Below are 21,420 nucleotides of genomic sequence, written 5' to 3'. Positions count from 1 at the left end.
ACAACCACAGAACAATCTGGAACCATCTTCCTACAAGCTCATAATCAGAGCATAAACAAGGTTGAACAACAACAACAAAAAAAGCCCTCTGTTATGTGAAAAATAGCCCTCTGTTATGTGAAATTTCAAATAGCTCACTCCAGTCACCACCATGAGCAGGTACACAGCTCACAGCAAACACAGCATGCGCCTGGCCATGACCAATCTGCGGCTATTGTGTCTGAGGAGGGACGCCGGCCCCAATCGTAAGACGCAGCGTCCACCTATTTTCAACCTCCCCAAGAAGCATCTCGTTCACTCCTTTTCTTTCAGGTTTATACTCAGAGAAATCTTCAGCCTCCTCAACCCACCGCAGCCTGGGGGAGACCTGGGCTTCTGCTCCTGCCTTCGGGGCAGATTTGGGTCGGCAGGATGGTCCCTCCTGCCCTTCAGAGTAAGCAGTGTTTCCGAGGAGGCTGGTCTGAGCCAGGGGGTGTGATGGGCACCGTCCCTTCAGAAACAAAGTGTATGAGGATGACTATGAGCTGTTATGGCGGATGGGTGGCTGGGCCATGGGCAACTGGCCCTGCTGTCTCAGCCACGTCAGTCCAAGGCAGACGGCATCTCAGGACACTCACTGCCCCGGGGGGGTCCTGTTCCTGACAAGAGAGACACACACTCAGCCCCCAACCCTTTGACAGGAAGAACCCAGTGGCCACGACACCTGTTGATAACCACTGCCTCCTGTTTAGTGATGTCATTGATTTGTACCTTCAGTTCAGAACCCCTCAGTCTCCCGCAGGTCAAGGCCAGTGGAATCCTCCGATTTCTCTCCCATACAATTCAATAAAGGAGGTTTTCAGGGAGACACGGGGTTTTCAGGGCTGACACCCAGCCCTGAGGTTTCCACCAGCAAAAGGGACCTCAGACACGCAGTTCCACTGAGCATGTGCAGAATGAGGCCCAAGGGCCACTCTCGGTGACATCGTGTAGGAAAGAATGATGCTTTTGTTCTCCTAGTGGCTTTGACCAGATCCCTCTGCTCCACACAGGGGCTTAGCCTTATCTCTGTCTCCAAAATTCACTTCCCCTTTCTTCCTGACACCAGAACTTCTTATCAGCTCCCCTAAGACTCTGGCTCCCAGCCCTGGGAGCCGCGGCAACACTCCCCGAGCTAGAATCGATGAGAGAGGAGACAGGCTACTCAGGTCCAGCCAGGACCTGCTCCACTGGGCACTTCTGCACTTGCGACCGGCGAGGATCCGGCTGCGAGGAGACAGACACGGTCCTGGTCACCTGGGGGGCGGGGAGCTCAGCTCAGATGTGCACCCTGTGCCTTTGCCCCTTCCGGCTCAGCGAGCATGGTGGCCACTGCTCAGGACAATTCCACGGTAGCTTCTGGGCGTTTTTTATAAGCGTGTTGCCTGGTTCAAGTGATGGTGAGAGGGGACAGGTATCCAGTCACACTGGCCCAAAGGAGGAGGAACCCAAGTTCTAGAAAGTTCTAACCATGCCTGTTCCCATTCGAGAATCCTCCCCCCACACACAGCAACCATTCAGTGCTCGAGTAGCCCCTCAGCGGGCCAGCCTCAATGGAGCCACGGAGCCGCAGCTTTGGCGTGTGCAAGCTCACGCACGTCTGTGCGCTCTTGCCAGGTCCAGCGAGAATCCTGAGGAATAAACACCACGGGCAGAGGTGGGTTTCTGAGCCCTGGTCTGAAGCCAGAGGGCAGGTACTCTCCAGTCCACTGATGGCCAAGCTGCAGGTATTAATCCTGCAGCCTCCTCAGGCCTGGGCTGTGAGCGTGGCTGACACAAAGGTGCAGAATGTGCTCGCCGCCCGCCCTGGAGAACAGAGCACGTGCAGAGCAAGAGCAAGAGTTCACGGCACCCGTTCCTGCTGCCTCCACACGCGCTCCTGACACTCCCTGATTGTCTCTAAGGATCCTCCAGCCCTCTGCCTTCGGAAAATGTCTCAAGCTCCCTTCCAACCCCACTGCATGCCATCAGGACCCAAACCACCCCTGAGCGCCTTCCTGAAAGCCACAGGAGGCTGCAGAAGGTCTCCAAAGAAACCACCTCAACTGTGGCTTCCTCTTGCACCTGGAAAAGATACCTGGTACCCAGGAAGGCATGCGTGCCAGTTCCCTCCAGGTATCACCCGTGAAGGGCCCCTGGTGCAATGGAACAGACTGTCCATTTCAGAGGACTCAAAATTCTCCTGGTGGCTGAAGCCCCCGAGTAGACGCCTTCCCCGATGTCCCCAGGCCCCACTGCTGCGAGCTTAGGGCTTAGGGTTGGGCATTCATCGGCAGGCCCCGCCCCCCAGGCCAAACCCAGGCAGCCCGCCATCCGGGTCCCAGGGGAGCTGCTGAGACAGCTGACTTTTTGTCAAAACACCCCAGGCCTGAACTGCCAGCCTCCAGTGACATCGCCACAGTGAGGTCCCTCCCCCCGAGTCACCTCTGGGTTGCAGCACCGTAGTGTCGAAAGAAGCTGCAAAGCCCTTGTCCTAGGATGAGCTGTGGCCCCAAAAATTCATGTCAGGGTCTGGCCACAGTCCCTCGGCCTATTGCTGTCTTTGGAGACCAGGCCTGTGAAGAGGTGATTACGGCAAAAAAAAGAAGGACCCTGGTCCTCAGCCTGGGGTCCTCATAATAAGAACAACTCTGGACACAGAGACAGAGGAAGGCTGCGTGAGGACATGGAGAGAAGGTGTCCATCAGGCTGGGGCGATAGCTCAGTTGGCAGAGTGCCTGCCTCACAAGCACTAGGCCCTGGGTTCAATCCCCAGCACCACACACACACACACACACAAAAAAAGGAATTACAAAGAAGGTGTCCATCTGCCAACATGGAGAAAGTCCTCAGAGGCAACCGGCCCTGCCAGCGCTGGCTCGTGGACTTCCCACCTCCAGAAGTGCGAGGAAACAAACGTCGGCTGCTGAAGCCACACCACAGGCTTGCAGCCTGAGCAGACGAGCACAGATGCACAGATGGCTAGGCAAGAGGACCCAGGGCAAAACCACAGCTTCCTCTGCCCCGCAACGGCCCCGTCCGCCCCCGCACACCAGCCTCTTCTGATGACACAGCCATGTCGCCAGCTGGAAGAACCTGCTATTGCTGCTGAGCTACCAGTCCAGGCAGAACGTCAATGACAGATCAAGCCCAGGGCGCAGCTGACAGCGTGGAGCAGAAGTGCAGGTCACAAACCTCAGCACGACGCACCAGAGAGGGGACGCTGAAACTGACGCAGAAGGCCGAAGGTCACTCACACTGATGCCAGGCTCCCGCATGGCCCCTCGCCACCTCCTCCTCCTCTCTCCCCGCTTCCCCCTCCCTCCCTCTCACACATGGTCTTTCATTAAAGATGAAGGAAATCTATGAAGAGAAATACATGCTAACACCTGCCTAGGGGAGAGAAATCACCTCTTGCAACATCGGCCTCCTCCAGGCGGTTGTAGGTGGCTCCTCAGAGGAGCTCCGGCGGGTCACAAGCTGACACTGCGCGAGCTGGGTGCCCGTCAGTCAGAAGTCTGTGCGCAGGCTGTAACTTCAAGTTTGCACTGGAGGCATCTTCCTGGCCGTCAGGTGAGCAGTAAGGCACATGGAACATGCTGGGCAATGCAGGAGGGAGGTGAGAAGGCAGTAGCGCGCTCTCCCGCCTCGCTCTGGGAGCCCATCCAGGCAGGGCCAAGGGCCAGGTCCTCTCGGTCAGCCACAGCCCCGCCGCTGCCTACCACCCCTCCGCAGGCTCTCGGGCAGCCTCCTGGAGATGTCAGAAGGGAGGGAGCGGGGAGCACAGGCTTCCCAGGGAAGAGACGGTCAAGATGGGAATTCCGTGAGCCAAAGCGAGCACATAGCACCAACTCAGACAGCCTGCTGCCATCTGTTTTGCAGAAAACACAAAACAAAATTCCACTTTCGGATGCACGTATGTACGTATGTGAGCGCGCAGGGCAAACTGACCACGAGAAGACAGGGAGACGTGGACCCAGTTACAGCAGGAGCCCAGCAGGCTGCGCGGGCACTGAAATGATGCTCACAGAAGTGGCTTAGCATTGGAGAGCAGCACAGAAGAGACGCCAGAGGACCCGGCTGGGTGTGACTGCGGGCAGGCAGAGCCGTTCCGTACAGAGGAGGGGCGTCCGTCGGAAGGGCCAGGTTCCTGCGGTCGGAAGGTTGTTACACAGCAAACGGGGTGCCTTTGCCTTTCCATATTGAAAAGACACAGCGTCACTGGTTTTCTCTAAGAAACAGAGAAGACTGGAAAGATAGCCACTAAACTGCTGGCCATGGTCGGCTGGTTGGCCTGGGAGGATGATGGAAAATGGGGAGGGGTTTTCACGTAAAATATTTTCAAACATTGTTATAATGAGATGTCTGTGTTGTCTTGAGTGATACCAGCAAAGCTGAAAAGACAGACCCGAGGCCTTGGGGACACACCTTTCCTCCTACCAAAAGAAAATCGCTGCTGTAAGCTGAAGGTGCGACCTCCCCTATTGCTGCCGCCCTTGAACTTCACACAGAAGCAAAACTGCAACAATCATAAAAATGTCCCCATCCCCAGATGGCAGCTGGGCGTCCATGGTCTCTCCCTGAGGCCATCCTAAGGGGAACACGGCTCCGGCTGGCCCCAGCTCCACGTGCCACCCAGGCCTGCCAGGGGCCTACTCCTGCCTCTTCCCTCTTCCACGAGGTTGCCATTTGGCAGCCCCTCTGTAAATCCGTCTGCTGGTGCCCCGTAACCGTGACTGCCTCAGAGCATTCTCCTCTTTCTTCCCAGATACATAATGGAAATAAAAACTCAGTTTGGAGAGCAGCTGGACGCAGCTGAAGTTAACAAACCGCAGCGGCTTCCACCCGACAGGCTGCGGCAAGTGAAGCCCTTTCCGTGAGCTGTGTTTTGCTTGGGCTCCAACAGGGAAGGCTGCAGGAACAGAGCCGCAGGCAGGGACTGTGGCTGCACATTCACCGTTTCCTGCCACCAGCCCAGTTTCGCTGCCCTTCGACCCGGGATCCGTAAGCAGGACTGGCAGCTCTGGTGTCCCTGGCGCCAGGTCGTGCGCTTGAGCAGCTCCAGGCAGGGCCCTGCCTCAGAATCCCTCCGGCCACCTCTCTGCATTTGCTTATTTGTCCAGGTGAAATAACGCACTCACTTCCTTCCACCTGTCAAACTCTAAAGCACTGACCCAGGGAACAGAAAGGCCATGCTCTGTGTTGCTGGGATTTCTGATCCTGGGATTATCGGCAAACTGGTCTCCATTTTTTCCTTGGGCCTCTTCCAAAGGTCTGGAGCCCTCCATTTGGAGCTGCAGCCAAAGACTCTGTCACTACCTCCTCCTCTGCTGTCCCTCTGCCACAGGAGGAGTGGACTGGGAAAAGATCCTGAACTGAAATCACCCACAGAACGTCCCACTACCTCCAAAGCCTCCAAAGCCACCAGTTCATCAATTCCAAGACCCGCAAACACCTGACAACACATTCCAGCCCCCAACATCCCCCGTGGCTCTCGGTTGAGGCTGGATAACCGAGGACTCCAGATCACAGCCGTCAACTCCGACTCTGCAAAGCACCTTCTGCAGATCCAAGCTGCCGCCCTTTTCAAACTCGGTGAGCACATTAATAGTGACGCCAAGGGAAATCTTCAGCCAGCCTCGGAGTGAAGGTCAACAGGCTGTTCCGAGCCCGACTCGTTCGACATTTGTATTCAGTGACTGTCTCAATTAGAAATAATGCTTTATCTATTTACGAGACCTTCTAAGAAAAGTCCCCTCCTCGCATTAACAACGAGAATTAATTTCTTTTCAAACACCCTAGAACAGATGTTTACCGTGGAGCTGATCTTTCTGCCAGTTAATGAGGTTCTTGGCCCTAATGGCTATTATGCCCCTTTCTGAGTCCTTCCGACATTCCCCAGCCATTCGTGATTGTCTATATAATCTATCCAGGACTCACCCCTGCGGGTGAATATATTCAAAGAATATATTTGAACAAACATGAATTAAAAGGTTAAAAAAAAAAAAGGACTCTGTGCAGTATAAATTAGCCAATGACTATTTACACTGCCCAGAGAAAGCCCCTCCGTTCACACAGCTGATCAAATATGCGTAACACCAACCTGCCACCTCGGTCCTCCACCCCAGCCACAGTAGTAATGACCCATCAGGACGGCAAAGGCCCTTTAACAAAACCCCCTCAGGAGCCCAGTGCCCAGCCGAGAGACACCTCGCAGGGGCCGAGCAGAGCCACTGGGCCAGATTTCTGTCCACTGTTCAGGAGTTCAGGCCACTGGCTACAGGATCTTCCTGCCAGGGCAAGCGGAATGCCTCCCATCAGCAAATTCACACGTAACTAGGGTGGACGAACGTCACAGCTCACGGTGAGCACCCCTGGAAGCCAGCATCGCCCCGACACGTCAACAGCAAGGAAGCCAAATGTTCGGGGCGCAGAAACACACTGCCACTCAAGCTTTTGATGAAAAAAAGGAGCAAGTGACAGATGGCACTTCCTTAGGACACACCACAGCTGTCCCCCCAATCACCGCCCCCAGCTGTCGGGTCCAGAGGACAGCCCTTCTGCCTCGTGAGGAATCGGCTTCTCGTCGGTCCCAGGCCCGGCAACTAACTTCCCAGGAATTCTTCTTCCTCTTTCTCTGGTTGGGAATTTAAGGCAAGAAAGAAAGCAGCTGCCAGGAAACACAACCCCAGCCTAGCTCCTGGGGCACCCAGCCACCCCCTCCTCCATGACCCAACAGAAGAAAGGCGCTTCGACCTCACTGTCCCCCACGGGGTTCCTGCGGCTCCTCTTCCCTTTCTGGGTGAGCAGAGCATACAGGCCCCAGCTCAGGGGTCTTCTGCCCACTTCTAGGACTTCTGGGGTACAGAATCCAGAAGGCTGCACGTGCCTACCCCACATGGCTACTGAATCCACTTCCAGACGGGCAGTGCCTGTGCTGCTGTGGGGTTCTAGCCAATGCCTGCCACTGCCACCGCGGGGCCGGGCCTTGGCGACCCCTGCTGAGCAGTCGCGGGCTCTTCTACCAGCCAAGCTCAGTTCCAAGCCCGGCTCATCAATCCTATTCCAGCAAATTAAAAAAAAAAAAAAAAAAAAAAAAATCCGTCTCTTTTTAATTTTTTGGTAAACGTTTGCTGTCACAGACAGAGTTGCCCTCAAATTATAGGGAGGAACAATGGAGCAGTAGATGGCACAGGTGAGTCCAGCCCCAGAGCCACGCTGCCCGGCTGCCCACTCACCTCCCAGCTGCCCACGTCCATGTGACGCATCCCTACGGGTCTTATGCTATCGCTGGGGGTACTGCCATCACATCACCCTGGTGACATCACAATCTCACCAGGGGCCAGGACCACAAAGACGCAATTCCCTCCTCCGAATGCAGGTAACACGCAGGTGCACAGCACAGCCGCAGCCACGGTTTGTAACCAACTCTGATGTTCCAAATCCGAACCTACCACGGTGTAAATGGGGTGGGGGGATTAGTCATGTTACCAAGAGAGTATTTTCTCTAAGAGAGAAATCGCTTTCAATTCCTCCAAAGCCTGGCGACTCGGCAGCAGAGAGCGCGCCAGGTGTACCGAGGCTGGACGGAAATACTTCTGCTGTGGCGCAGAGCTGGATGCCCCCGCCCCGACCGCCTGAAGCAGGGTACTCACCAGGCGCGGCATCAGGAGGTCGGCCAGGAAGACGAAGGCAGCTCCGAGCGTGAAGCCCACGGCCACGGGGAAGAAGGCGAAGGCCCCAAAGCCCCCAGAGGACGTGGCCATCTCCACCGCTGGGGCCAGGAGAGACCAGTAGGAAGCCGCTAACATGACCTGCGGAACCACAACGAGCGATAAGCCGTTAAACCAACCCCGGACCCCACCTGCTCATCTGGCCCCAGCCGAACCCTATGATCTCACGTGTGCCAGGCCTTTCATCCCGGGGAGTGGGCACTATCCTAACCAAACAGGAAGCCCCAGAACTGATGTGCCTCCTGGACCTGACGTGGCCAGAGAGGGGCTACCCGGGGAGGGTGCAGCCTATTCAGTGGTTCTCCACCAGGGGTGGTGATGGACTCCAGGGGACGTCTGCAATGTCTAGAGACATTTCCATTTGCCACACTGGGGGCAGAGGACAGGAGGTTGCTACTGGTGTCTAGGGAGCAGAAGCCACAGGTGCCGGTAAACATGCTACGGAGCACAGCACAGCCCCCGAGAACAAAGAATTATTTGGCCACAAATGTCAGTGATACTGTTGAGAAATCCTGTTCTAATTGAATACTTCAAAGACGAATTGCTCATTACTTCGTGAGCTTCAATGCATTATGATCCAGCTGCGATGATTCCAGAGTTCTTCCTTGTGTTGCACTGAAATCTGTTTCCCTTTCATTGCTACCTATCAGTTCTTTTCTCTGCTCTCCGGAGTGCCAAAAAGGGGGCTGTTCCTCTGTGATATGTGACAGCTTTGAAATATTTGAAGACCAGCACTAAACCGATGTCATATTGACCTCAGCAATTTTCTTATCTCTAAGAAACAAGAAAGGGAAGTGATATTTATTGATCACCTACTGTTTCCAGGAACCAAGGTTCACGCTTGAGATCTCATCATGGCAACAACCCCAGGAGGCAAATGTTGCTCCCTCTTGCTATTTGTAGATAAGGAAATTGAACCTCAAATAATTTAAGGCAGTTTTCTCCTTTCACACATGGGCCAGATCTGGGGAACTGACCACGTAGGACCACAATCAACTCCATGGTGGAAGAAATGAAGATGAGAAAAGTGAGGCTGGTCTGAAATCCCAGCAAGACCAGTTCCATCACAGGGTCTCTGGCACTGATCAAGCGAAGCCACCACTGTGGCGGTTGACTCCATAGATGCGGTGACGCATTCATGGCTAGAGTACATCTGCTTCCCATAGAAACTATATAACGGGCACCACCAACCTGTGAAACGCTGAATGGGTTTCTAAAAATTACTTAATTACACCTTGCCTTTAAAAAACACCTGCATCACCCATCTCCAAAATAACACTCAGAGTGACAGGACCGGGGATTACAGCAGCCACCGCAGCAAAGAACAAATCCACGCAGAGCTCTGTGCATTTCCCCCTGCCAGCCTCACTCAGGCAAAGTCGCTTGCTCTGGGCCAAATTCTCCCAGCAAGAGTCTTAGTGCCACTCTTTGAAAATTGCATCTGCCTCCAAGACACCCAGAAAGAATGCAAATGACCGAGGGCACCCCCTCTCTGTGGCAGCCTAAGCCAGCCCTCTTCCAGATGTCTCGCTGGCTGGATGTGAGGTGTCTCCCAAAAGCTCACATGTGAGACAATTCAGGGAGGTTCAGAGGAGAAATGATTGGGTTGTAAGAGTCTCAACCCAATCAGTGGATTAATCCCTGATGGGATTCATTGAAGTAGTAGGGTTTGGCTGGAGGAGGTGGGAATTGGGGCGTGGCCTTGGGGCCTGATCACCGTGATGCGAGCTGCTTCCCTCTGCCACTCTCTCCTGCCATGATGTTCTGCCTTACCTCAAGCCCGGAGGAAGGGAGCCGGCCTTCTATGGACTACCACCTCTGAAACCACAAGCCCTCAAATAAACCTTTCCTTCTCTATAACTGTGCTGGTCAGATCATTTAGGCACAGCAGGGAAACAGCTGACTAAACACTGGCTTTAGAACCCAGCATTCCTTGGGCGTTCCCCATCCAAGAGGACCTGCACAGGGCACAAGGAGAGAGGGGTCCTCGGTTCTCTCTCAAGCTGGGCCGACCCAGAGAATCCTCTCCAGGCGTGTCTGAGGGCCTCCCATAGAGTCCTTCCAACAACACTGAAGCCATGGAATCCAGGTGAAGTCCCTCATCCCCAGCTCCCTCCCCACTCTATCCCATGATGAGCATCCTTGTATCACGTAGGTCCCCGCAGCCTCTGTGCTCACCCTCCCTCAATACCAAGTCCAACCCCTTCCTTTCCCCCACCTCAAGGGATACCAACGGGTCCTTCCGCCCCTACACGTGAGAAACACACAAAGTTCTCACGGGCAGGTTGTTCCAGGTGGAGCCGAGAGATCTGCCTCTGAGGGCAGGGGTCGGCATGTTGGAGTCGGGGTTGCTTCTGATCCCCGATGATGCAGGTGGCCCCCGTCCCTGGCAATCACGATTCTCTATCTTTCTGGCCAAACCCAGGACCCAGTTGGATTTCCTTCGTGTGTTTTCCTTGCCAGGCTCCTGCCTCCCACCTAAATTGATCAAAGAACAGTCTAAAAAGGCTATTGGGCTGTCAGTCAAAAATGACGGTAGAGCCTCCAGAGAAAGGTATTTAAAAGGGTATGTGTGATAGACAAGGTGACCATTCGTATGTCCAAAACCCGTGAATGCTCCATCTTGCATACCAAGAGGGACTCTGCTAGCGTGCTGACATCAAGAACCCTGAGGTGGTGAGCTTGTCCTGGGTTACCTGCGTGGGGCCAACGTCATCCCAGGGGTCCGTAGGAGGAAACGAGGGGGTTTGGAGTCAGAGGGCAGATGTGCTGACAAACCCCAGGTTCGATTCCATTTATGTAAAGTCCATATCCAGGTCGGTGACTCCACAGAGACAGAGAGCACACTGTGACTCAGGATGGTGGGGGTGGGAAGGGCCACGGCTGCCTGGGGGAAACGTCTGGAAGCAGACAGCAGTGATATGCTTGTGCAACGTGGTGCATGTTCTAGGTGCCACCGAATCGTGAACCTTAAAATGGTTGACTTTAGTTATGTGAATTTTACCTCAATTAAAAAAAAAAAAAGCAAGCAAGCTGAGCCGGCTTAACCCCTGAGAGGACCCTCTACTGCCCTAGTGTGTGCTGAGCCCCCAGCCCCGCTGTCCCTGCCAGCTCCCTCTGCGGCAATGCCAAAATGCCAAGACCCTTCTCAGGCAACCTGTCTTCCCAGCACCTTCCGCCTTCGCCCCCGTCCACATTTATAACCGGAAAACGCAGGATTCAGAATCAGGTCCACGTTGGAATCTCAGCCGTGCCACTTCCTGGCTAAGCAGTCCTAGAAAGTAAGGAAATAACCTCATCTCTCCACAGTGGAGGTTGGTCAACTGGAGATGACACTGGTGGCAAGGTCATAGGATCATAGGAGCCGAGTGGTGACCACACCAGCCCAGCAGCTGCCAGCTTGGACCCCCTCCCTGAGCCCGACCTCAGGAACACGCCCCTCCTGCCCCACCGCAGACTTCCCTCTTCCGGGACCCTGCCCCCCTTGGTGTCCAGACCTTGCACCCACCCAGGATGGGTTCCCTCTGTGCCGGTACCACCTGCAGAGCCATCTAGGACAGAGCGAGCTCCCTGTCACCCTTGCTCATGAAGGAGGTGACGGGGGCGGAGACATCAGAACGTGTGATCAGGAAGTGATTCAACATTCATCTCTAAGCCCGCTGCCTAGATTTTACAGTGGTTTTTACTTTCCAAATTAAGTGCAATACAGACTCACGCTCAAATGCCTTCACCCCTATGACGAACCCTGGCTGAATAATTGTTTAAAATGATGCAGTTTTTCGCAGGTGTGGAAAGAAGTTGAGGTAGAATTTCCACAGCTTCAGGACAACCCACTGAACGGTCTACTGATAGGATCATGGATTCTCTTAGTGTTGAAAGGGACTTTCGGAGCTGACTTACATCCAAGCACTTCACTTAACGGATGGAAAAACCCAGACCCTTCAAGCTACAGGGGTTTTCCCCGAGTCCCAGGGCAAGCTCATGCTGTCCCAGGCCGACAGTATTGTCCCCAGATCAAATTACCCCTACCCCCACCCAGAGCCTTCTAAGAATCTCGAAAATTCTTAAAATTCAGAAGTTAAGACCAGGTTTCGTTTCTGCCTCCCCTGGATAGCGAGGCATCTGGGCCCCAGCTTCTAGTGTGAAGTTAGAACAGCTACTATCAAAAAGTCGAAAGATAACGAGTGTTGGCAAGGATGTCGTGAAAGGGGACTCCCGTGTGTTGTTGCTAGGATGTGAATTAGTAAAGCCACCATGGAAAACACGGAGGTTCCTTGAGATAATTAAAAACACCACAGGATCCAGGAAGCCCACTGCTGGGTACGATTCCAAAGGAGATGAAACCAGGCTGTCAAAGAGACATCTGCACACTCTGTTTATGGCAATAATACTCACAAGAGGCAAGACATGCAGTCAACCCAAGCGTGCACCAGCAGATGGAAGGATACAGAAAATGTACTATGTACACAGTGGAATACTATTCAGCCAGTTAAAAGAATGAAATCATTTCATTTGCAACAACATGGGTGGAAATAGAGGATATCATGTTTAAATGAAATAAACCAGGCACAGAAAGACATGTGACATGGTCTTGCGTGCAGTCTAAAACAGCTGTTGTAGAGGCAGAAAATGGATCTGTGGCTACCAGACACTAGGGAGGGAGAGGGGAGACTGGGATGGAGGAGATCAGTTCATGGATACAAAGTTACAATTAGCTAGGAAGACTAAGCTCTGAGTTAACAAGAATAAATGTGTGTTTCAAAACAGCAGGGGGGCTTTCCAAGGTCTCACAAGGAAAGGAACGCTTTAAGGTGATAGATATGTTAATTACTCTGATTTGATCATGGCATAGTGTTTGTGTTTATATTAGTGCCACAATTATTATGTCTGAATTTTAAAAGTTAAAGTGAACCGGGCATGCTGATGCACGCCTGTAAACACAGCTACCAGGGAGGCTGAGGCAGGAGGCACAAGAGTTCAAGCCCAGCCTCAGCAATTTAGAGAGACCCTGTCTCAAAATAAAAATGAAGTGAAATATAAAGTTAAAAAATAAAGTCTGAGATGAATCAATCTCAGCAATAACCAAACATAATTGGTCCCAAGGGCCATTCCCCCATATTGTCGTAGGAGAACCAGAACTAGAAAATTTTGGCAACTAATAAATACACTGTGGTAATGAGCCTCTTAAACACTTGCTCTGGAAGCTACATCAGACCTCACAAATTTCAATCTATTAATAGCTCCTGACTCCTCAGAAGTAGAGAGGGAAACAAGCAATTAAGTAACTCACAGCATAATCCTCTGCCAGCAGCAAGGCTAAAACTGGAGATTTCAAAACGAAACACGCATTCATTATACTTTAAGTCTAGGGCTCTGAATTAAAGGGACACCTCCCCCCAACGCAAATGCCACTTTAACTTAGGAGAGTCAAAAGGCTGCATGTGCCCAGGTGGGATCCTGGCAGCACGGGGATGGGAGCGGTGACATCCAAATGAAGCCTGGAATTTAGGTTACGGTGATATTCCAATTTAATGCCTTCGCTTTGATGAACACCGTGATTATTTATGACAGGTGTTCACTTTGGGGAACAACGGGTACACCAAGACACCCTTAAGTATTTTGAAACTTTTCTGAAAATCTAAAATACCTCCAAAATAGATTATTAAAAATGAATCACGATGACAGGTGGAGAAAAGATTGAAGGAGATCACTGGCGCTGGGGGCACAAACCAGACAGAGGCCCAAAGCCAGCAGCACCCACCAGAGGCACTGGGGCGTCAGCGCACTGACAGGCCTGTGGTTTCACGGTGTGGTGGTCAGGGGACAGAGTGCTTTACCTCCTTGAAGCCCACAGCCTCCTCTCTGGGGTCCACTCCCAAGGACGCCCAGCTGGAAGTGACCAAACTGGGATTTGAAACCCAGGCCTGATGGCAAAACCATGCTCCTAACCCAAAGCCATACGCCACCCCCTGGATGTCCGAAATTCTTCTGGCTTTTCTCTCTTGAGCAGATAAATTGTATTGATGAGATCCTGGCATTTCAAATCACTGTGGCGGGGAGATCATTCAATAAGTAATACTAGCATAACTGGCTCGCCAGTTGAGTGAAAAATCAAAACTAGATCTTCATTGATTTTACTAAAACAAAACCGGCACAGGGTCTGGAGGGTTGTTTTGCTTTGTTCTTTGAAATTCTGTAGGAATCACATTCACAGTGTCCCCCACTCGGCACATCTCGTCAGAGAACACTGGTTCTCTGCTGGTTTTCGAGCACCTACTGTGCTAACGCGAGGTTCCTGGTCCCCTCGGGAACCTCGTGAGGTGGGAGTTGGACTTCTGGCTAAGCATGGCCACTGGGATGCAAGCTGCTCTGCTCACCCCCAAATTCCTGCGGCAGTGGGAGAGTGCCGGGAGAGTGGGAGCGCAGGGTAAGCAGCCTCCACGGGCACAGAGAAGAGGAGAAAGGGAAGAACGTGGGGCACAATGTCTGGGGAGCTGGGAGAGAGGGGCAGGCGGTCGCTGAGAGAGCCTGAGATGAGATGGCAGACACCCAGGCCTGGGAGGGAGACTCGGAAGCAGAGTGGCTCCCCCAGGGAACCTGTTGGGGTTTGGATATTAGGTGCCCCCCAAAAGTTCATGTGTGAGATAGTGCAAGGGCGTTTAGAAATGACGGGGTTATCAGTGCCTCACTCCCCTGACAGGGATTAACCGGGGGTGACTGAGAGCAGGCAGGGTGTAGCTGGAGGAGGGGGCCGCTGGGGACCTGCCTTTGGGGTACGTGTTTTGTCCTTGTTGAGTGGAGCTCTCTCCCCGCTTCCCAGTACCACGCCCCCAGCTGCTCTTCTCCACCACCACTCTTCCGCCATGATGTTCTGCCTCATTGCAGGCCCAGGACAATGGCGTTGGCTGTCTATGGACTGAGACCTACGGAACCCTGAGCCCCCAAATAAACTTTTCTTCTTCTAATTGTTCTTGTCAGGTGTCTTGGTCAGGCAGCAAAAGAGCAGACTGAAACGGAGCCCCTTGGCAGCTCCGAGCCTTGAGGTCGGAGTGCAGACTCAGGGGAGCCTGGGGAAGAAGATTCCAGATTCCCAAACCCCATGCAGCCAAGCAACCCTCCCGCCAGACAGGCAGGAACCCCCATCCCAGCCGAGAGAGAGGGTATCATGATGAAAATGGTCGGGGATAAGAGGGGGAGTATCTATGTGCCCAGCATTTTCCCACATCCCCGTCCCAATTTCAGAATGGAAATCCAGTGGGGTAAAGGATCTTATGTACAAAAACTCAGTTTTCAGAAATGTCTCTGCATGAACACCTACTGCCCACCCCGATTCTGGGTTTCTGTCGAGGGTTCCTAAATCACAGCCATAACGCAAGAAGGCCGAAAGCGACCGGAGCAAACTTTACCATCAGCAGATATCTGCAAGCTCTTTATCACATTGCCTGAGAGTAAAATCCCCCCCCCCCATCTCCCTTCAGCATGTCTCAGGAACTAGCTAAGTTCACAGCGTGATCCTTGTTCTCAAAATATCGTGCCACAGGGATCCACACTTTACAATGCTATTAATTTTCCTCTGGTGTCAGTGGTACCAGCACAGAAGAATAAAAAATAACCAGCTGAACAGAGAGCTCACAGCAGGCCTTTCTGTTTAAGTGCTCATCCTGGAACAATTTCAGTTCTGGAAATAGAAATGGATTCTGGAAGAGTTCCTCCAGGAACACATCAGAATACTCCGGCACAGTGGGCACAGGGAAGCATTCTCTTTGTTATCGTAATGACAGTTTAAGACTGAAAGGAAGTCCCAGCCACAGAACAAAGTTTCTCCCATTAATAAAAAAGGGAGAGGAAATTAATACACATAGTCCATTATGATGCGCTGGTCATCAGTGTCGGTTACCCACGCCTCTAAGAAAAACGTCTGGAGTCTGCAGCAGACGGAACACAGAGCTCAAAGTAACCTCACCCTGCTCAGGGCCTGCTCTAGAGTGAGCCCTCCATAAATGAGGCTGAATGGAACGGACATGAACTCCAACTCAGGGCCTCTGTGTTATTAAGGTGTAGGCGCAGACGTGCGATCCCTGCGACGAGGCGATCATCACTCGCGAAGCACAGAAGCCAAGTAACATCTCTAAGTTCTGTCTCCAAACCAGATAGGAAACTAATTTTTAAAAGCCATCAACAGAAGATGTAACAAGTAATCCCACCATTATGCACAACTATAACGAACTCATTTTAAAAAAAAAAAAAAAAAACCTGGAAAAAGAATACTGAAGGGAAAAAAAAGTCAATCAACAAGCATGTAGCCAGTGATTGCCATGTAGTCAACTTTAGGCTAGACCCTGGGGACTGGAGGGGAGGAAGAAGACCCCACCGGACCTGGGTCCTGCCTTCCAGGGGCCAGCTGCGTACCGTGATGACACCCTGCAGAAGTCATCTGAGATGACCAGTGAGAGAGCCCGCACTCATTCCAAGAACAGAGAGGTCAACGTTGTTTTGAAAACAGTAACAACAGAGCATGGGGGAAAGCACAGGAAGGGCTCGGAGGTTGGCCGTGGTTTGGAAAGGGGCATGAGGAGGGGGTCCTTCCCGCTGGGCAGGGCAGGGCGGGCAGTCTGGGAGGCGAGCACCCTGCAGCCTCTGAGGGACAGGCACCTGGCTGAAGAAACGGGAGTGTGCCGAGACCCGAGGCAGAGGGCACCACTCAGGAGCAGGCTCAAGGGCTCCGACTGACAATGGAGGTAGTTCCCAACCCTGGCTGCACACCGGATCACCTGGCACCCTCAAAACTCAGGCTTGGTGCCTCTTCACAGCCTAGGAGGCAGGTCTGCCGGGCGGGGGGTGGGCACAGTGCTGCAGAAGCTCAACCAGAACTGTGCAGGTCAGGGTTACGGGGTCGAGTAGGGTCAAGGGGGCCTTTTGGAAAAGCAAGCTGGTATCAGCAAACGGGATGGATCTAAGGGGAGAGTGTGCAAACCAACCAAACAGCTGCTGGGTCACGGACATAATCCAGGTGTGTGGTGGTGAAGAACGGAGGCAGAAGAACTGGGCAGGGAGGGATTTGCATATGGACCTCCAGAATGAGGTCACCCACGTCCACTCAGTATTGAGTCACTTGATGGGAGACCCGTGCTGGGTGGCCACATGAATTCTGCATTGAGTCAGCCTTCTGATTTGGCATGTCAGTTACTAGTCACGACTCAAGCGTGAATCAAGCTCGTGTGGAGCTGTCTCGGCACAAAATCTGATTCTAACCACAGGCCCTCGTAATGCATCAGGAATTAATCCTAACAGCAAAAGGTTATGGTCAATTACATTCAGCTTCAGTTATGGTTATGAATTGTCACAGACTTGCTTGAATGATCAGACTTCCCTTAGGGAACGCTACCCATGGTCAATGATGGGCGGGAGCTTGGGTTACACTCTCCAAACCAGAGAAGAACTCTTTGCTTTAAAACAAACAAACAAACAAAAAACTCCCCCTCCAAAAACTCTACCAGCTGATCCAGAAATTCCTCTCCTAGATATTTGCCCAAAAGAAAGAAAAGATATCTACACAAAGATATATACACAAGAACACTCCCTGCAGCTTTATCCTCAGCAGCCCCAAACTGGAAACAGCCCAAATGTCCATCAACACAGGAATGGCTAAACACGTTGTGGTATATTTATAAAATTAAATACTCCTTACCAATAAAAAGGAGCAAACAACTGCTATCATAGCAACATTGGATGATTCCCAAAATCATTTCGCTAAGTAAAGGAAGACAATGTAGAAAAAAAATTCCACTTAAGCCCGAGAATAACACAACACTGAGCTCCAGTGACCGAGATCGGAGGTTGCCTGCAGGAGGGGCAGGGAGCAGGAGCTCTCCCTGGATGACACAAACGCTCGCTGTCTCACGCTGAGTGGTAGCTAGAAAGGTGTATACAGTTGTTCCAACTCATGGGGAAGATACTTAAAGATGTGGGCACGTTACTGCATATAGATTCCGTCCATTGGTAAGTCTTGGGAAGACGGTAGGCACCCCAAGCTCTGATGAGCCACCTTTGCTCATGGACCTTGTGTTGGGCATCCTCCAGGTTCTAGAGTCCACCCTCAAATAGTCCCTCTGGGATAACCTGGGGTGATCCAGTATAATCTCTAAACCCCTGACAAGGCCCGGGACCAGAACCAAGGGCCAAGCCATCCTTAAACCCTAAGTGCCAGCGACCATGCCCGAGGACCTCCCAGCGGTCCTCACTGTGACCAGTAAGCTTCTTAAAGCAAAGGAAGAAAATCACCCCAGACCTCTGGACTTCAGATTTACTGAGCGACGACCTAATTCTAACTCCTGTGTCAAAACCGGAACTGAAAGAGGAAGCCCTGAAGCCCATCCTGCTCCCAAGCGAAGCTCCCATGTCCAAGTGCAACTCAACCATCGCAAAGGTAACCATGTGTGGATGCCCACCTGGACGGGAGCGCCCGCGGCTACACCAGACTACTTACTGTAGGATGCCCTGAAGGGAAAGGGTATCTACGCTTGTTGTCCAAGTTCAATGTTCCTCTTCCACAAACCCATTACTAGGATTAACAGAGGGGCAAGTGCACTGGTTATGGGTTCTTTCAAGGCAGAGTCGGCCTAACTAAATGAAGGAGGCCTCCTAGAATCTCTCGGTTTGCCAAAATTATTAACTCCACGTAGACTAGAAACCAGGGTGATGGGGGGTGGGGGGCGTCTTAGCAAACCCTCCACCAGCTGGTCACCAGGAGTGTGAACGTGCCCCCGGCAGCCCCCCGTGGCACCCAGCCACCAATCCATCAGCACCTCTCAACCTGGGCCTGTTGACGGACAATCACTCCAGCTGGACGGGCCCCCCTCTCCCCACACCACCGCTCACTCATGCTGCTCCAATCTGTCCCAGATCCGGCTGCTAAGGAAGCGGCCCCTGCCCTGACATTCGGAGGAGGAGAGAAGAGGAAGCTCAGAAGTCCAGGAAGCTCGCTTGGCTCATCATCCTCCAGAGAGGGCAATCCACCAACTTTCTGGCCTTTTGCCTCCCTCCTGTCTTGAACTAGCAGTGAGGCTGAGAGGCGGGATCCTCAAGGTCAGTAGAAGAAACGATGCCACCCCTCACCCCAAACAAAGTCATGTTTCCTCCCACCACACATGAAGACATGGGTTCTCGGGAATGCAAGGGACCCCCATCTGGAGGGCAGCAGAGATTCCTGGGAGATGGGGAAGAGGTAAGGAATGATGGGTCAGGATTCCCAAGAGGGACTGGAAATAGTATGAAAAAGTCCCTCCCTCCCAGGACTGCCGGAGCGAGCAAGTAAAAATTCAAGATGCAGCTAAATTATAATTTCAGGTAAACTATGAATAAGTTTTGTATATTTCATGCAATACTTGGGGCATACTGTTTATCTGAGACTCCATTTTACTGAATGTGCATGCCTGTAATCCCAGCTACTTGGGAGGCTGAGGCAGGAGGATCACACATTTGAGACCAGCCTCAGCTACTTAGTGAGGCCGTGTCTCAAAATTAAAAACAAAATGGGCTGGGAACATAGCTCACTTAGCTTCAATCCCTACTACCAAAAGGAAAAAAAAAAGACTGATGTCAAAAACCTCTGAAATGCAAATTCAAAACTACAACTGGGGAAAGAATGAAAATAGGCAACTCATAACAAAAGAAATGCCCCAGTGGACTAAGAATAAGAACCAAGGACACGGTTCCCCTGGAATCAAGGGAAAACTGTGTCAACAGGCTGAGGACACAGACCCAAGGATGGGACAAACCTGAAGACAAATCCTGGTGCTGTTGGGACAAATAGTGTCAGCTCAGCAAGCCTCAGTTTTGTCATCTGTAAAACTGGAACAACAGTCCCTAGCCATCCATGATGGCTTGGATTTGAGGTGTCCCCCAAAAGCTCATGTGTGAGACAGTGCAAGAGGGTTCAGAGGAGACATGATGGGGTTGTGAGAGTCTTAACCCAGTCAGTGATTAAATCCCGACAGGGGTTAGCTGAGTGGTAACTGAGGTGGTGGGTGTGGCTGGGGGAGGTGGGCACTGGGGCGTGGCTTTGAGTATATCTGTATCTCTAGAGTGCAGACTCTGCTCCCCCATCACCGCCTGAGCTGCTTCCCTCTGCCACACTCTTCCGCCATGATGTTCTGCTTCACCTCCAGCCCCGAGGAATGGACAAAGGCCTCTGAAACCGTGAGCCCTCAGTAAACCTTTCCTTCTCTACAGTTGTGCTGGTCGGGTCTTTAAGTCACAGCAGCGGAAAAAAAAAAAAAAGTCGACTGAAACACTCCGTGAGGCCCTTGTAAGGACCAAGACGTGCACCTGGCGTGTTCCGAGCAGAAGATGCTGGCTCTCCCGAGTGCTGGACGCCCTCTCTTACCCAACTGCAAACGGGTGTTACGTGTGAGGCCCCGTGTTGCTGACTGAAACCACAGCAACCAAGCAGGAAAAAGAAGGGCCTCAGAGGGAAGCCAGAGAACTCACAGGGAGCCAATGCATAAAAGAAAACCTGTCATTAACATCAAAGAGATGAGACTGCATGGAATAAGCCCACGAAAAAGGACAGGATGCTAGGGGAGGAAATGAATATTTAAAAAAAAAAAAAATACAGGGAGAGCAAGAGAGTGTTCAAAAACTAAAGCTATGAAAACCAAAAAGGAGACATTTGTTCATCTTTGCAGTGGAAGCTGGTGAAACTTCCCACCATGTAGAACAAAAGAGCAAAGAGTTGATACATAGAGAAAAGAGAAGGAGACACATGGCCCAGGAAGCCCACCAGCCAACGAATAAAACTAGCAGAGGATGAGGGCCAGCCGGGGACTATCACGGGAATATTAAGTGATGTTTACCAGAACTGAAGGGCGCTGGTTTCCAAATGGAGAAATTGCAGAATAAATTTAGAAATGTGGGACAAAATGTCTCAAGAAACAGACAAAAGCAGTCACTTCCGGAAAGGAGCTGGTGGGGAGGTGGAACTGAGAGCGGCTGGGTTTTCTTGGTGAGACTTGTGACTAACATTGGCTCTTTTCAGGTGGGTACACCTAATCCCTTGATCTAAAAAAAAAAAAAGGCAATGATTCAAAAAATCAGGACCAACCTCAATGTGCAACATGTCATTCGTTAAAAATGCCATGGATCCATACGTGCGTAGTGTTGTGCACTGGATCGTATCTCAGTAAAGGCGAAAGCGAACATCATGGTGGACCCACGTGGTGGGTAGCGTGTGGCCTCCAGAACAACACAGAAAAGCTCAGTCAGAGGCGGGAGAGCGTGCTTCTCAGCATGACAAATGCTAGGTCCTGCTTTGGCTTTGGTTTTTTAAATTATGTATAAAAGAAAGAAAAGAAGAAGAAAAGGTTTGGAGGATCCAGTGTGGCGGTTAATCACCCGAGGACATGAGTGACGTCAGGAGTCCAATACTAGAAGAAAAACCAGACTACAGCTGTGACTTACACCCGTCCAAATTCATCGGATGCTTCCTGCCTTTTGCTACAACCACCAGTAGTGTGTACTGGGCACTGGCTACATGCCCATCCTGGGGCTCCAGACACGGTTACTCATTTCACCTGTGCGACAGAGCTTGCTGTAAAGGAGACAACACTCTCACCTCCAATTTTCAGGTGAGGAACTGAGGTTGTCAGCAAAGTCCAAGCCCATGTACCTAATGAGCGGCACAGCCAGGATG

The 21,420-nt window shown here is 52.0% G+C and overlaps 1 protein-coding gene across 10 annotated transcripts in view; it reads right to left on the bottom strand.

The window, feature by feature from the left end:
- Positions 1-21,420, bottom strand: part of Slc39a11 (solute carrier family 39 member 11) — a 397,212-nt gene that overhangs the window by 286,064 nt on the left and 89,728 nt on the right. For 9 of the 10 annotated variants that reach the window (XM_047544191.1, XM_047544190.1, XM_047544193.1 and 6 more), the window contains exon 4: positions 7,653-7,811. The exons of the other annotated variant lie outside the window; for it this stretch is intronic. In XM_047544191.1, coding sequence (XP_047400147.1) covers positions 7,653-7,811 — 159 coding nt within the window. The remainder of the gene's footprint in view (positions 1-7,652; positions 7,812-21,420) is intronic. 10 annotated transcript variants of the gene reach the window in all.

Source organism: Sciurus carolinensis, chromosome 3 (assembly GCF_902686445.1).
Source record: "Sciurus carolinensis chromosome 3, mSciCar1.2, whole genome shotgun sequence".
Taxonomy (NCBI): Eukaryota; Metazoa; Chordata; class Mammalia; order Rodentia; family Sciuridae; genus Sciurus; species Sciurus carolinensis.
The sequence above is the reverse complement of the archived record's forward strand: the minus strand, read 5'-3'. Positions and strand labels throughout refer to the sequence as shown.